This window comes from Pan troglodytes, chromosome 8, assembly GCF_028858775.2.
Source record: "Pan troglodytes isolate AG18354 chromosome 8, NHGRI_mPanTro3-v2.0_pri, whole genome shotgun sequence".
Lineage (NCBI taxonomy): Eukaryota > Metazoa > Chordata > Mammalia > Primates > Hominidae > Pan > Pan troglodytes.
This window is the reverse complement of record NC_072406.2, coordinates 51,052,233-51,065,029: the sequence shown is the minus strand read 5'-3', so window position 1 is coordinate 51,065,029 and position 12,797 is coordinate 51,052,233. Positions and strand designations below refer to the sequence as shown.

Genomic DNA, 12,797 nt, shown 5'->3' with positions numbered 1-12,797 from the left:
TACACACCATGAGCAAGGGACCAAGGGCGATTTATCCTGGAAATGCCTGTGTGGTTCAACATAAGAAAATCAATGTTAAAAAAAAAAAGAAAAGAAAATGAACAAGAACAAAGTCAGAAGACTCAAAATCTCCAATTTCACAACTTATTAGAAAGCTACAGTAATCCAAACAGTGTGGTCATGGCATTGGTATAGACAGACAAATGGAATGCAAGTGAGAGCCCAAAAATACACTACTTATGGTCAACTGATTTTTGACAAGGGTGTCAATTCTATTCACTGGGAGAAAGAAAAGCCTTTTCTTTCAGTTGATGCAGGCCAAATATTGTCACACTACTGACAGGAAATATTCACAACAGTCATACTCACAGAGACAAAATAGATTAGAGGTTGCCACAGACTGGTCGGAAGGGGGAATGAGTAGTTACCGCTTAATGGCGACAGTTTCTGTTAGGAATGATGACAAATGACCAAAAAAATGATGCTGGGTCAACTGGATTTCCACAAGAAAATAAAGTGAGAAAATAAAGTTAGATCCCTAAGTAGGGATCTAAACATTTTAAGTAAAATGTTTAGAAGAAAACATAAGGAAAACTTTGGGTTTGCTGATGGATTCTTACCTATGACATAAAATGTACGAGCAAAAAAAGAAAAAGTAAGTAAGGCTGGGTGCAGTGGCTCACGCCTGTAATCCCAGCACTTTGGGAGGTCAAGGCGGGTGGATCACCTGAGGTCAGGTGTTCAAGCCTGGCCAACATGGTGAAACCCCGTCTCTACTAAAACCCCAAAAATTAGCCAGGCATGGTGGCATGTGCCTGTACTCCCAGCTACTCAGGAAGCTGAGTCAGAAGAATCACTTGAACCCAGGAGGCGGAGGTTGTGGTGAGCCGAGATCGCACCACTGCACTCCAGTCTGGGCAACAGGGTAAGACTCTGTTTCAAAAACAAATTATCTATCTATCTATCTATCTACACATTAAAAATAATTCAGTGGTACCCCAAAAAGCTAAAAGAAATACACTTTGATAAAAGAATTCTACTCCTAGGTTTATATCCAAAAGAACTGAATACAGGAACTTGAGCAGATAATGATATACCAGTGTTCACTGAAGCATTATTCACAACAGCCAAAAGGTGTATGACCCAAGTGTATATCAACAGATGAATGGATTAAACAGCCAGAAAAGAAAGTCTTGATACTTGTTACAATACAGTTGAAAGCTGAAAGCATCATGCTAAGTGAAATAAGGCAGACATGAAAGGCCAAATGTTGTCACACTACTGACATGAAATATTCACAACAGTCAAAACTCACAGAGACAAACTAGATAAGGGGTTACCATAGGCTGGCGGGAGGGGGGAATGAGTAGTTACTGCTTAATAGCAATAGGGTTTCTGTTTGAAATAATGAAAATCTATTAGAAATTGTGGTAATGGCTATACAACATTGTGAGTGTAATGCCACTGGACTGTTAAAATGGCAAACTGTTAAAATGGCAAATTTCATGTTACATATAATTTACCACACACAAAACAAGATACGTTAAAATGCTCCAGCATCATTTGCTGAATATCTGACTGAATTTCTTTTGCATTTTTGTCAACAGTTTGTCAAATGTCTTAGCTTCGGCTGCCATAACAAAATACCACAGACTGCGTGGCTTAAACAACAGAAGTTTATTTCCTCATGGTTCCGAATGCTGGAAGTCTGAGATCAGGACGCCAGCATGGCCAGGGCCTGGTGAGGGCCTCTTCCCAGCTTGCAGAAGGCCACTGCATATTCACATCGCCTTTCCTCTATGCACATGGTGAGTGAGCAAGCTCTCACTTCCTCTTCCTGTAAGGCACTAACCTCATCTTGAGAGCCCCACTCTCATGACTTAATCTAACCCTAATTACCTGCCAAGGGCTCCATATCTCCAAACACCACCACACTTGGGGTGAGGGCTCCAACATATGAATTCTGGGGAGACATGAACATATAGTCTATATAACAGCATAATCAATGTTGAGGTTTTCCATTCTTTTCCATCATTCTATATGTATGTTCTACCAATGTGTATATTCTACCAAAATCCTGTCCTCTTGATTATTATAGCTATTAATATATACATACAGTAGTCACTCCTTATCCAAGGGAGGTACATTCCAAGACACCCAGCGGAAGCCTGAAACCTCAGATAGTATTGAGCCCTATAAATACTATGTTTTTTCCTAAATATACAAACCTATGATAAAGTTTAATTTATAAATTAGGGACAGGGAAAGATTAACAAGATCATAAAATAGAAAAGTTATAACAATATGCTAGCATCACTACTCTTGCACTTCAGGGCCATTATTAAGTAAAATAAGGGTTACCTGAACACATATTGTGACAATAAATAATCAAGACAGTTACTAAGTAATTAACTCATGGGTAGCATATACAGCCTGGGTATGCTAGACATAGGGTTGATTGATGTCCTGGGACAGGACAGTGCAAAATTTCATCATGCTACTCACAACAGTGTGCAACTTAAAACTTAGGAATTATTTATTTCTGAAGTTTCCTATTTAATATTTTTGAACCACAGTTGGCCTCAGGTAACTGAAACTGCAGAAAGCAAAACCACAGAAAAGGGGAGACTAATGTAATAAGCCTTAACACTGGATACAATAATTCCTACTATTCTTTTTCTCAAAACTTTTGAGAAAAATTTTCCCAAATTGTTTCAACTGTTTATGACTTTGACTGTTTATGCAAATTTTGGAGTAAGTTTATTTAAAGCTGAGAAAAACCTTACTGGAATCTTGACAGGAATGCCATTAAACCTACAGATCAATTTGGAGAGAACTGGCATACTTACTAAGTTGAGTTTTCCAATCAAGAGACCATGTGTCTTCATTTATTTCTATTATTTCTTTCATCAGCATTTTGTAATTTTCAGCACAAAAGTCCTATACATATTTTTTTCAATTTATACCAAACTATTTAATTTTCTATGGAATAAGTGGTATTATGTTTTTAATTTAGATTTCCATATGTTCATTGTTAGTAGAGAGAAATTGATTATATGTGTTCATCTTGGATCCTGAAACTTTTTGGAAATCATTCATTCATTCTGGGAGGTTTACATTTTTTCTTTTTTTTTTTTTTTTTTTTTGTTTTTGAGACGGAGTTTCACTCTTGTTGCCCAAGCTGGTATGCAATGGCATGATCTCGGCTTACCGTAACCTCCACCTTCCAGGTTGAAGCAATTCTCCTGCCTCCCACGTAGCTGGGATTACAGGCATGCACCACCACACCCGGCTAATTTTGTATTTTTAGTAGAGATGGGGTTTCTCCATATTGGTCAGGCTGCTCTTGAACTCCCAATCTCAGGTGATCCACCTGCCTCAGCCTCCCAAAGCACTGGGATTATAGGCATGAGCCACTGCGCCTGGCCTGAGGTTTTTTTCTAAGATTCCTTGTAATATTCTACGTATACAATCATGTCATATGTAAATATAAAGTTTTATTTCTTCTCTACGTGTATGACTTCTATTTCACTTTCTTGCCTCATTGTGCTTGATAGAAGTTACAGTACTACAATGAATAAGAATGGCAGGAGCAAACATCCTTGCCTTGTTCCCAGTTTTACAGGGAAAGCATTCATCTTACCAGCAAATATATCTGCTATAAATATTTTGTGTATGTTCATTCATCAAATTGAGGAAGATCCTCTCAATGTCTAGTATGGAGAGTTTTTATCATGGATGGATATTGCATTTTGTCAAATCCTTTCTCTATTATTAACTGATGTTATGTAATTTTTCTTCTTTAGCCTATGCTGGGTTAATTACATTGATCGATTTCTGAATGTTGAACCAGCCTTGCTTGTATAACTCAAATAAATCCCACTTGGTTATTATGGTGTATACTTTTTACATGACTGTTTTCTATTTGCTAGTATTTTGTTAAAGATTTTTGCTACTAAATTTATGGGAGGTATATGTCTGTAGTTGTATTATTTTTGTACTGTCTGTATGGTTTTGGCATCAAAATAATTTTTTAAATGTGTTAAGAAATGTTCCCTCTTGGCTGGGTGCGGTGGCTCACACCTGTAATCCCAGCACTTTGGGAGACCAAGGTGGGCAGATCACGAGGTCAGGAGTTGGAGAACGGCCTGGCCAATATGGTGAAACCCCATCTCTACTAAAAATACAGAAATTAGCCGAGCGTGGTGGCATGTGCCTGTAGTCCCAGCTACTTGGGAGGCTGACGCAGGAGAATCATCTGAACCCGGGAGGCAGAGGTTGCAGTGAGCCGAGATTACACCACTGCACTCTAGCCTGGGTGACTGAGCAAGACTCCATCTAATTAAATAAATAAAATAAATATTCCCGCTTCTATTTTCTGAGGACATTGTGTAAAATCATCATTAATTCTTGTGTAAATGTTTGGTAGAATTCTCTAGTGAGGACTACAACTCTCTTGTACTTGGAAATTGGTTTTTTGGAGGTTTTTAAAATTTAAATTATTTGATTCAAATTATTTCAACCTTTATGAAAACCTATGGGTCATTCAAATTATCTATATCACCCTGACTGAGTTGTAATAGTTTGTGGTTTCTGAAGAACTGGTACATTTCTTCCACGTTGTCATTTTTTTTTTTTTTTTGAGACAGAGTTTTGCTCTGTTGCCCAGGCTAGAGTACAATGGAGCAGTATCAGCTCACTGAAACCTCCCACTCCCTGGGTTCAAGCCATTCTCCTACCTCAGCCTCCTGAGTAGCTGCGACTACAGGCGTGCACCACCACACCAGACTAATTTTTGTATTTTTAGTAGAGACAGAGTTTCACCATGTTGGCCACGGTGGTCACGAACTCTTGACCTCAGGTGATACACCCACCTTGGCCTCCCAAAGTGTTGGGATAACAGGCATGAGCCACCACACCTGGCCTATGTTGTCATATTTATAAACATAAAGTTGTTGACAAGATTCCCTTATTATACTGTTAAATGGATGGTGGAGTGATATTCCCTGTTTCATTCCAGATATTGATGATTTGTCATCTCATTCTACATTTTTAATAAATATTGCTAGACGTTTATCAATTTTATTGATTTTTTCCCAAAGAACCCTATGTTTCATTAGTTTTCTCTACTTTTTCCTATTTTCAATTTTACTGATTTCTGCTTCCAGTGTTATTTTCGTCCTTCTACTTAACAGAGGTTTTATTTTGCTCTTTTCTAGTTTCTTAAGGTAGAAAGTCAATTATGGGTTTGCAACCTATCATCTTGTCTACTGTCAGCATTTAGTGCTATAAATTTCTCTATCAGCACTGCTTTAGCTACCTCCCACATATATTGATACGGTATGGTCTCATTTTCATTAAGTCTATGCATTTCTACTATTGAATTTGAGGCCCCTTCTTCACTCCAGACTTTATTTAGAAGTCTGATGTTTAATTTCTAAATGATTAGATATTTTCCTATTGTCACTCTATTACTGATTTGTAGTTTGGTTTCATTATGGCCAGAAAACATACATACTCAGAATGATTTCAATTCTTTTAAATCTGCCAAGGCTTATTTATGGCCCAGAATATGGTCTCTCTTTCTGAATATTCCACGGACACTTGAGAAAAAAATTTTATTTTGCTATTGTTGGGCACTATTCTTTTTTTTTCTTTTCTTTTTTAAGACAGAGTCTTATTCTGTAACCCAAGCTTTGTAACACAATCTTGGCTCACTGCAACCTTCGCCTCCCAGTTCAAGCGATTCTCCTACCTCAGCTTCTTAAGTAGCTGGGACTACAGGCATGTGCCACCATGCCTGGCTAATTTTTGTATTTTTAGTAGAGACAGGGTTTCACCATGTTATCCAGGCTACTCTTGAATTCCTGACCTCAAGCAATCTGCCCGCCTCTGCTTCCCAAAGTGCTGGGATTAAAGGCATGGACCACTGCACCCGGCCTTGTTGAGCACTATTCTACAATGTTGCTTCAGTCCTGTTGGCTGATGATGCTGTCCTGTTCTTCTGTATCTGCTAGTAATCATGGCTAGTAATTCTACCAATTGCTAACAGTGAAGTGATGAATTTTCCAAATACAATTAAAAATGTGCTTTTCTCTTTTCAGCTCAATCAGTTTTGTTTTGCGTACTTTGAGGTTTGCTAGAGACACATTTAGGATCATTGCATTTTTGTTGGATTGATCCTTTTATCATTATATAATGTTCCTTTTGTCTAATAATTTTCTTTGCTCTGGAGTCTACTGTATTTGATATTAATAGTGTCACTCTGTTTTAATGTTTGTACAGTTTATCTTTTTATATACTTTATCAACCTATGTTGTTCATTATGTTATGAGTTTCCTAAGAAAACATTTTTAGGATAGGTGGAGCAAGATGGTGGAATAGAGAACACCACCGATCATACCCACTCCCCCCCGCAGGAAGACTAAGATTGGCAACTATCCACACAAAAGCAGCAGTTTCACAGGAACTAAAAGTCAGGTGAGCACTTACAGAGCATGGTTTTCACTTCATATGGCTGAAAGAGAACAGTTTGGAAGTTCCTGAAAAAACTAAAAATAGAGCTATCATATGATCCAGCAATCCCACTGCTAGTATATGCCCAAAAGAAAAGAAATCAGTACATCAATGAGATATCTCTGCTCCCATGTTTACTGCAGCACTGTTCACAAGAGCTAAGATTTGGAATCAACCTAAGTGTCCATTCACAGATAAACAGATAAAGAAAATGTGGTACATATACACAATGGAGTACCATTCAGCCATAAAAAAGAATGAGAGATCCTGTCATATGCAACAACCTAGACGGAAATGGAGGCAGAATGTTAAATTTTGCATGTTCTCACTTATTTGTGAAAGCTAAAAATTAAAATAACTGAACTCATGGAGGTGAGGTAGAAAGTAAAAGGACAGTTACCAGAGACTGGGAAAGGTAGTGGGGTGGGGTGGGGGGAAGGTGAGGATGGTTAAAGGGTAGAAAAAAATCTTTAGAAAGAATAAGACCTAATATTTGCTAGCACAACAGGGTCACTATAGTCAAATTTAATTGTACATTTTAAAGTGACTAAAAGAGTATAACTGGATTGTTTATAACACAAAAGATAAATAATCACATTAGGGTAAATGTGATTATTACACATTGCATGCCTGTATCAAAACATCTGTACTCCAAAAATATATATACCCACTATGTACTCACAAAAATTAAAAATTTTAGAATTGTTTTATGTTTTTTCCACTCTATCAGTTTATATTTTAATTAGTATACTTTGATCATTTACATTTAAGGTAAATATTGCTCTGTTAGGCTGCTATTTGTTTTGTTTTCTGTTTTCCATTCATCTTTTAGATTCCATCTTGGTTTATTTATAGTGTTTCTAAGTGTATCACATTTTATAGTATTCTCAGTAGTTGTTCTAGGTATAAAAATGTACATATGTAACTTATCAGTCTATCAGACATTTTACCACTTGAAGTGAAATGCACCAAATTTCATTCCACTTAGGCCCCTTTACTCTCCCCACTTTTAAAATATAATTGTCTTAAGTGTTTCCACTACATACAGAGCATTTTGCTCCAACCATCAAAAATGATTCTAGAAACTCATGAGAAAAATATATTTATCCCTATTTTTGCCAACCTCCAATCTTCTTTCTTGCCTGCATTCCAAGCCTTCTTGTGTTATTTCCATTCTATTTAGAGAACTTCTAGCCAATTTTTAAAGGTAGGTTTGCTAGCAATATTTTCTCTTAGCTTCCCTGTCTAATAATGCCTTTAGTTCCCCTTTATTCATGAAGATAGTTTCAAAAGATATAGATTTTTTATTTGATAGTGCTTTCCTCTCAGTACTTGAGAAAATATACTACTTCCTTCCTGCTGCCGCAGTTTCAGAAGAGAAACCCACAGTCATTCTCTGTAGGGAATGTGTTGTTTCTCTCTGGCTACTTTGAAAATTTTATTATAAATCATGCTGCTATAAAGACACATGCACACGTATGTTTATAGCGGCACTATTCACAATAGCAAAGACTTGGAACCAACCCAAGTGTCCAACAACGATAGACTGGATTAAGAAAATATGGCACATATATACCATGGAATACTATGCAGCCATAAAAAACGATGAGTTCATGTCCTTTCTAGGGACATGGATGAAACTGGAAACCATCATTCTCAGCAAACTATCGCAAAGCCAAAAAACCAAACACTGCATGTTCTCACTCACAGGTGAGAATTGAACAATGAGAACACATGGACACAGGAAGGGGAACATCACACACTGGGGACTGTTATGGGGTGGGGGGAGTGGGGAGGGATAGCATTAGGAGATATACCTAATGCTAAATGACGAGTTAATTGGTGCAGCATACCAACATGGCACATGTATACATATGTAACAAACCTGCACCTTGTACACATGTACCCTAAAACTTAAAGTATAATAATAATAAAATAAAATTAAATTAAATTATCACAAGCTCAAATTAAAAAAAAAAAAAAAGAAAATTTTTGTCTTTGGTTTTCAAAAATTTAGTTACAGTGTGAGTTTGCCATGGACTTATCTGATGTTACTTCAGACTCGGGAATGTGTAGTTTTATATCTTTTCGCTAAATTTGAGAAGGTCCAGCCATTACTTCTTCAAATACTTTAAACACCTCTTTCCCCTCCTTCTGATGTTACAAATGTTAGTTCTTTTGTTATTTCCCCACTTTCCAAATACTGAGAGAACCAAACTACATCCCATTCCCTCCTGCCTTCCGGCTTTGTCTAAGCTACCACAATCACTCATAAGGAAAACTACCAAGGCCTTCAATGAGCTCTCTATGCCCTATGCCACGCCCAATATTTTCTCTACAGAGGTGAGAAAGATCTTACAGAAATATAAATCAGATGTTGCTCATCTGCTGAAAATCTACCACTAAATTAAAAATAAAATTAACTGAATAAGGCTTATGATGGGCTCACCTTTGGACTCTAGCTGTCTCCCTCACCTCACCTCCTGCCCTTCCTCCAATCAACCCCTCCCTTCAGCCACTGTGACTTTTTGGTTATTCCTGAAACCCACCAACCACATTCCTGCCCAAGGCTAGCAGCTGCTATTACCCCTGCTGAAAAGGGTCAGAATCCTCATGGCTCACACAGTCATTTCATTCAAATTTCTGCTCTAATGTTGACCTCATTAAGGTTTCCCCTGACTGTTCTTTAAAGTACCACATTCAGCCAATCTAACTTGCTTTAATTTCTTTCATAGTCTTTAAAACCACAGAACATTTAATATACATACACATATAAGTATACATAATATACTTAGAGACATAATTTATTTTTTTATATTAATTTACTTATTTTTGAGACAGAGTCTCACTCTGTTGCTCAGGCTGGAGTGCAGTGGTGCAGTCTCAGCTCACTGCAACCTCTGCCTCCTGGGTTCAAGTGATTCTCCTGCCTCAGCCTCCCAATTAGCTGGGATTACAGGCACCTGCCACCACACCCAGCTAATTTAGTATTTTTAGTACAGACGGGGTTTCACCATGTTGGCCAGGCTGTTGTGGAACTCCTGACCTCAAGTGATCTGCCTGCCTCGACCTGTGCTGGGATTACAGGTGTGAGCTACCACGCCCGGCCTAATGTTTTTCATCATTATATCCTCAGCACACACCAAGTATGCAAACATTATTTGCTGAGTTTAAAAATGAGTGTATAAAAAATTCTGACAACAGAATAAACACAAAACAAGGGAGGCAAGGTAGGACACTGAAAGTGCTTGGAGAAAAATGATAACCAAGAAAAACAACAGTAAAGTTGAGGTGGGCAAAGACTGAACTATTGGCAGATGTAAGAATAGTAAACATTCAAAAAATGATTCAAAAAGGAGGAATTTTTTGTGAGTAGTATCTGGAAGTTTGATTTAGGAATCAATATTCTCCATCACTTCCAGAGGTTAGGATCCCTATGGAGATGTTCTTGAAAAATCTTCCAAAGTTGTCAAACCCTGAATTAACTACTGGGAAACAACAAATCCCCTGATGTGAATCTGTGCAGTACATATTAACTCACCTGGAAAGCTTTGGCTTGGGAATTCTTCCTCCAGTTTCCATGGCTCTTCTCCTTGTTGCAGCCTGAAGATCACCTCTGGTTTGTGAACACAATACCCTGTTAACAGGAAATAATTTAGGATTTGGACCAAGCAGTCTAGACTTCAGGCCTTTGAAGCAGGAAGAAGCCTCTGGGGCTGCTTCGAGTTGCCAGTGGAACATTTTCACTGGAGAGGTGAACACAAGTATCTTCTGGTGCTCAGAGGTGATCAATCAACACTGACTTCTGAAGCCTAACCTTAAATATCATTAAACTATACAGACTGCCCATACGCTTCATAATCAAAAGAATAAACAAATGCTATTTAGAATGATACAGTGAACAGACCTTACCCACTGAGACAAGGTTGCTGTAGTTCTCCAGCATCACATCTCTATACAGAGCCCTCTGACTAGGGTCCAGGTGCTGCCACTCCTCCTGGGTGAAGCCCACAGTCACATCTTTAAATGATACTGACTCCTGGGACTTCTGTTCTACCTGAAACATTCAGAATTAGGTGGCATGAAAAAAGAAGTATGGGCTAATCCTTACCATGATTATTATTCACAGAATATTTGTTTTGCTTTATACTTTTAGGGAAAAAGAAATGATAACAGAAATATTCTGCCATTAATGCATTAAGATATTAATTCATGCAAAAGAAATTATCAAGTTCCTACAAAGTACCTGGAACTATCATCACTGCTGGAAATACTAAGATTAATAAAAATCTTCCTGTGTTCAAAGAACACACAGAGTGGTAAGAAAATATGTGTGGTAATATGTTACAAGTACTAAGGTGAAAGTACAAACACAATAGACTAACATTAGGAGCAGAGTTGGCTCTGTTTTGAGCTTAACTGAGGAAGTACAGCTGTTGGTTGAATTATGAAAAACACTCTATTATGTTCTTCATAAGCATAGGGCCATGATACAAGCAAAGGTGAGGGCCTCCAACACACTGCAGACATCAACAAAATGGCAGACAGCACAGGAGATGGCCTGGTGCTGTCTTGAGAAAAAAAGCCAAGGAAATGGGTTATAGAGTAATTTTAGACCAGTGGTCTCCAAAGTATTTGATCATTTACCATTTTCAAGAATATTACTGAGAACTACAGATTTATATTTACAAATCACAGAAATAAATTGTCAGTACATTCATTATGAATTCTAATTTAACTCTCATTTGGATTTAAAAATGTAGAAAAAGAGCCTGACATTTTCTTCATCACAATACATATTCTGGGTTCTAATCCTTTAATTCAGAGACAATAATAAGGATGTGTAGAAAATGGAAAGATTTTGGAACCATTATATTTGAAACCTCTGTGGAGTACAGCGGAGAAGACATCCAATTGGATTGTTCCGGATATCCTCTAGGGCACATCTTTTAGGGATCACTGCTGTGAAAATGGGAGAGCCAAAGATGAGATATGAGCATATACTGAAATTACAGGACCAGGTTTTGTTTACAGAACCAATTCTACTGAGAACGACAAAGGACAAAACAACATTTACATAAACTACTGTAGAAGAAACCAGGATGCAAATAGGGCACGGATAATAGGAGACAAGAACAACAAAATGTGGTCACCAATACATTAAGAAAAAAAATGTTTCCTCTGGCTATCTCCATGCACAGCTGCCCAGATACTAGGGCCACAATGTAAACCAGGAAAGTTAGGGCTAAATAGGTTGGACACAGTATTCTAGCAAGAAACATCCTAATTATATTAAATTTGAAGCATAGGCTTGGCATGGTGGCTCACACCTGTAATCTCAGCACTTTGGGAGGCTGAGGTGGGTGGATCACCTGAGGTCAGGAGTTAAGAGACCAGCCTGACCAAAATGGTGAAACCCCATCTCTACTAAAAATACAAAAACTTAGCCAGGCGTGTTGGCAGGTGTCTGTAATCCCAGCTGAGACACCCGCTGAGACACCAGGCTGAGACAGGAGAATCCCTTTAACCTGGGAGGCAGACGTTGCAGTGAGCCGAGGTCAGCACCACTACACTCCAGCCTGGGTAACAAGAGCAAAACTCCAACTCAAAAAAAAATGAAGCATAATATGAAGATCAAGAATGAAACAAGGACTACAGAGACATTTATAATATAGTGGTGTTCAAAGCCATCAAGAGAAAATCAGAAGGTTGTCAGAAAACTGGGGAAAGAAAATAATCAAGAATGGAATTGGAGGCCAGGCACGGTGGCTCACATCTATAATCCTAGTACCTTGGGAGGTCAAGGCAGGTGGCTCACTTGAGGTCAGGAGTTCAAGACCAGCCTGGCCAACATGGCAAAACCGTGTCTCTACTAAAAATACAAAAACATTAGCCAGGCGTGGTGGCAGGTGCCTGTAATTCCAATTCCTCGGGAGGCTGAGGCAGGAGAATCACTTGAACCCGGGAGGTGGAGGTTGCAGTGAGCTGAGATCGTACCACTGCACTCCAGCCTGGGCGACTCTGTCTCAAAAAAAAAGGTAAGTAATTCTTCCCAAATTTATATATAGGTTCAATTCAACCCCAAAGAAAGTCTCAGCAAGTTATTTTATTAATACTAACAATATTTGTATGGAAATGCAAGGAACTAGGAAGAGCCAGGATCTTGCTGAAGAAAAAATGTGTTAAACCAGCTACTAGACGCTAAGATGTTTCACCAAGTGTGGTACTGGCACAACCAACCAACAGAACATAGCCCAAAAAACACACAGACATATATGTAC

At 38.2% G+C, this 12,797-nt stretch overlaps 1 protein-coding gene across 31 annotated transcripts in view; it reads right to left on the bottom strand.

Moving 5' to 3' along the window:
• ZNF33A (zinc finger protein 33A) overlaps positions 1 to 12,797 on the bottom strand; it is a 45,067-nt gene that overhangs the window by 28,003 nt on the left and 4,267 nt on the right. For 13 of the 31 annotated variants that reach the window (XM_009458305.5, XM_063781676.1, XM_009458298.5 and 10 more), the window contains 2 exons: positions 10,429 to 10,573; positions 10,058 to 10,153 (listed from right to left, as the gene is read on the bottom strand). In XM_009458305.5, the coding sequence (XP_009456580.1) occupies positions 10,058 to 10,153; positions 10,429 to 10,462 (130 nt within the window). In that variant the 5' untranslated portion in view covers positions 10,463 to 10,573. Of the gene's footprint in view, positions 1 to 10,057; positions 10,154 to 10,423; positions 10,574 to 10,901; positions 11,088 to 11,384; positions 11,479 to 12,797 lie in introns of those variants that run through there. The other 18 variants (XM_009458291.5, XM_063781665.1, XM_063781663.1 and 15 more) reach the window with 5 other exon arrangements.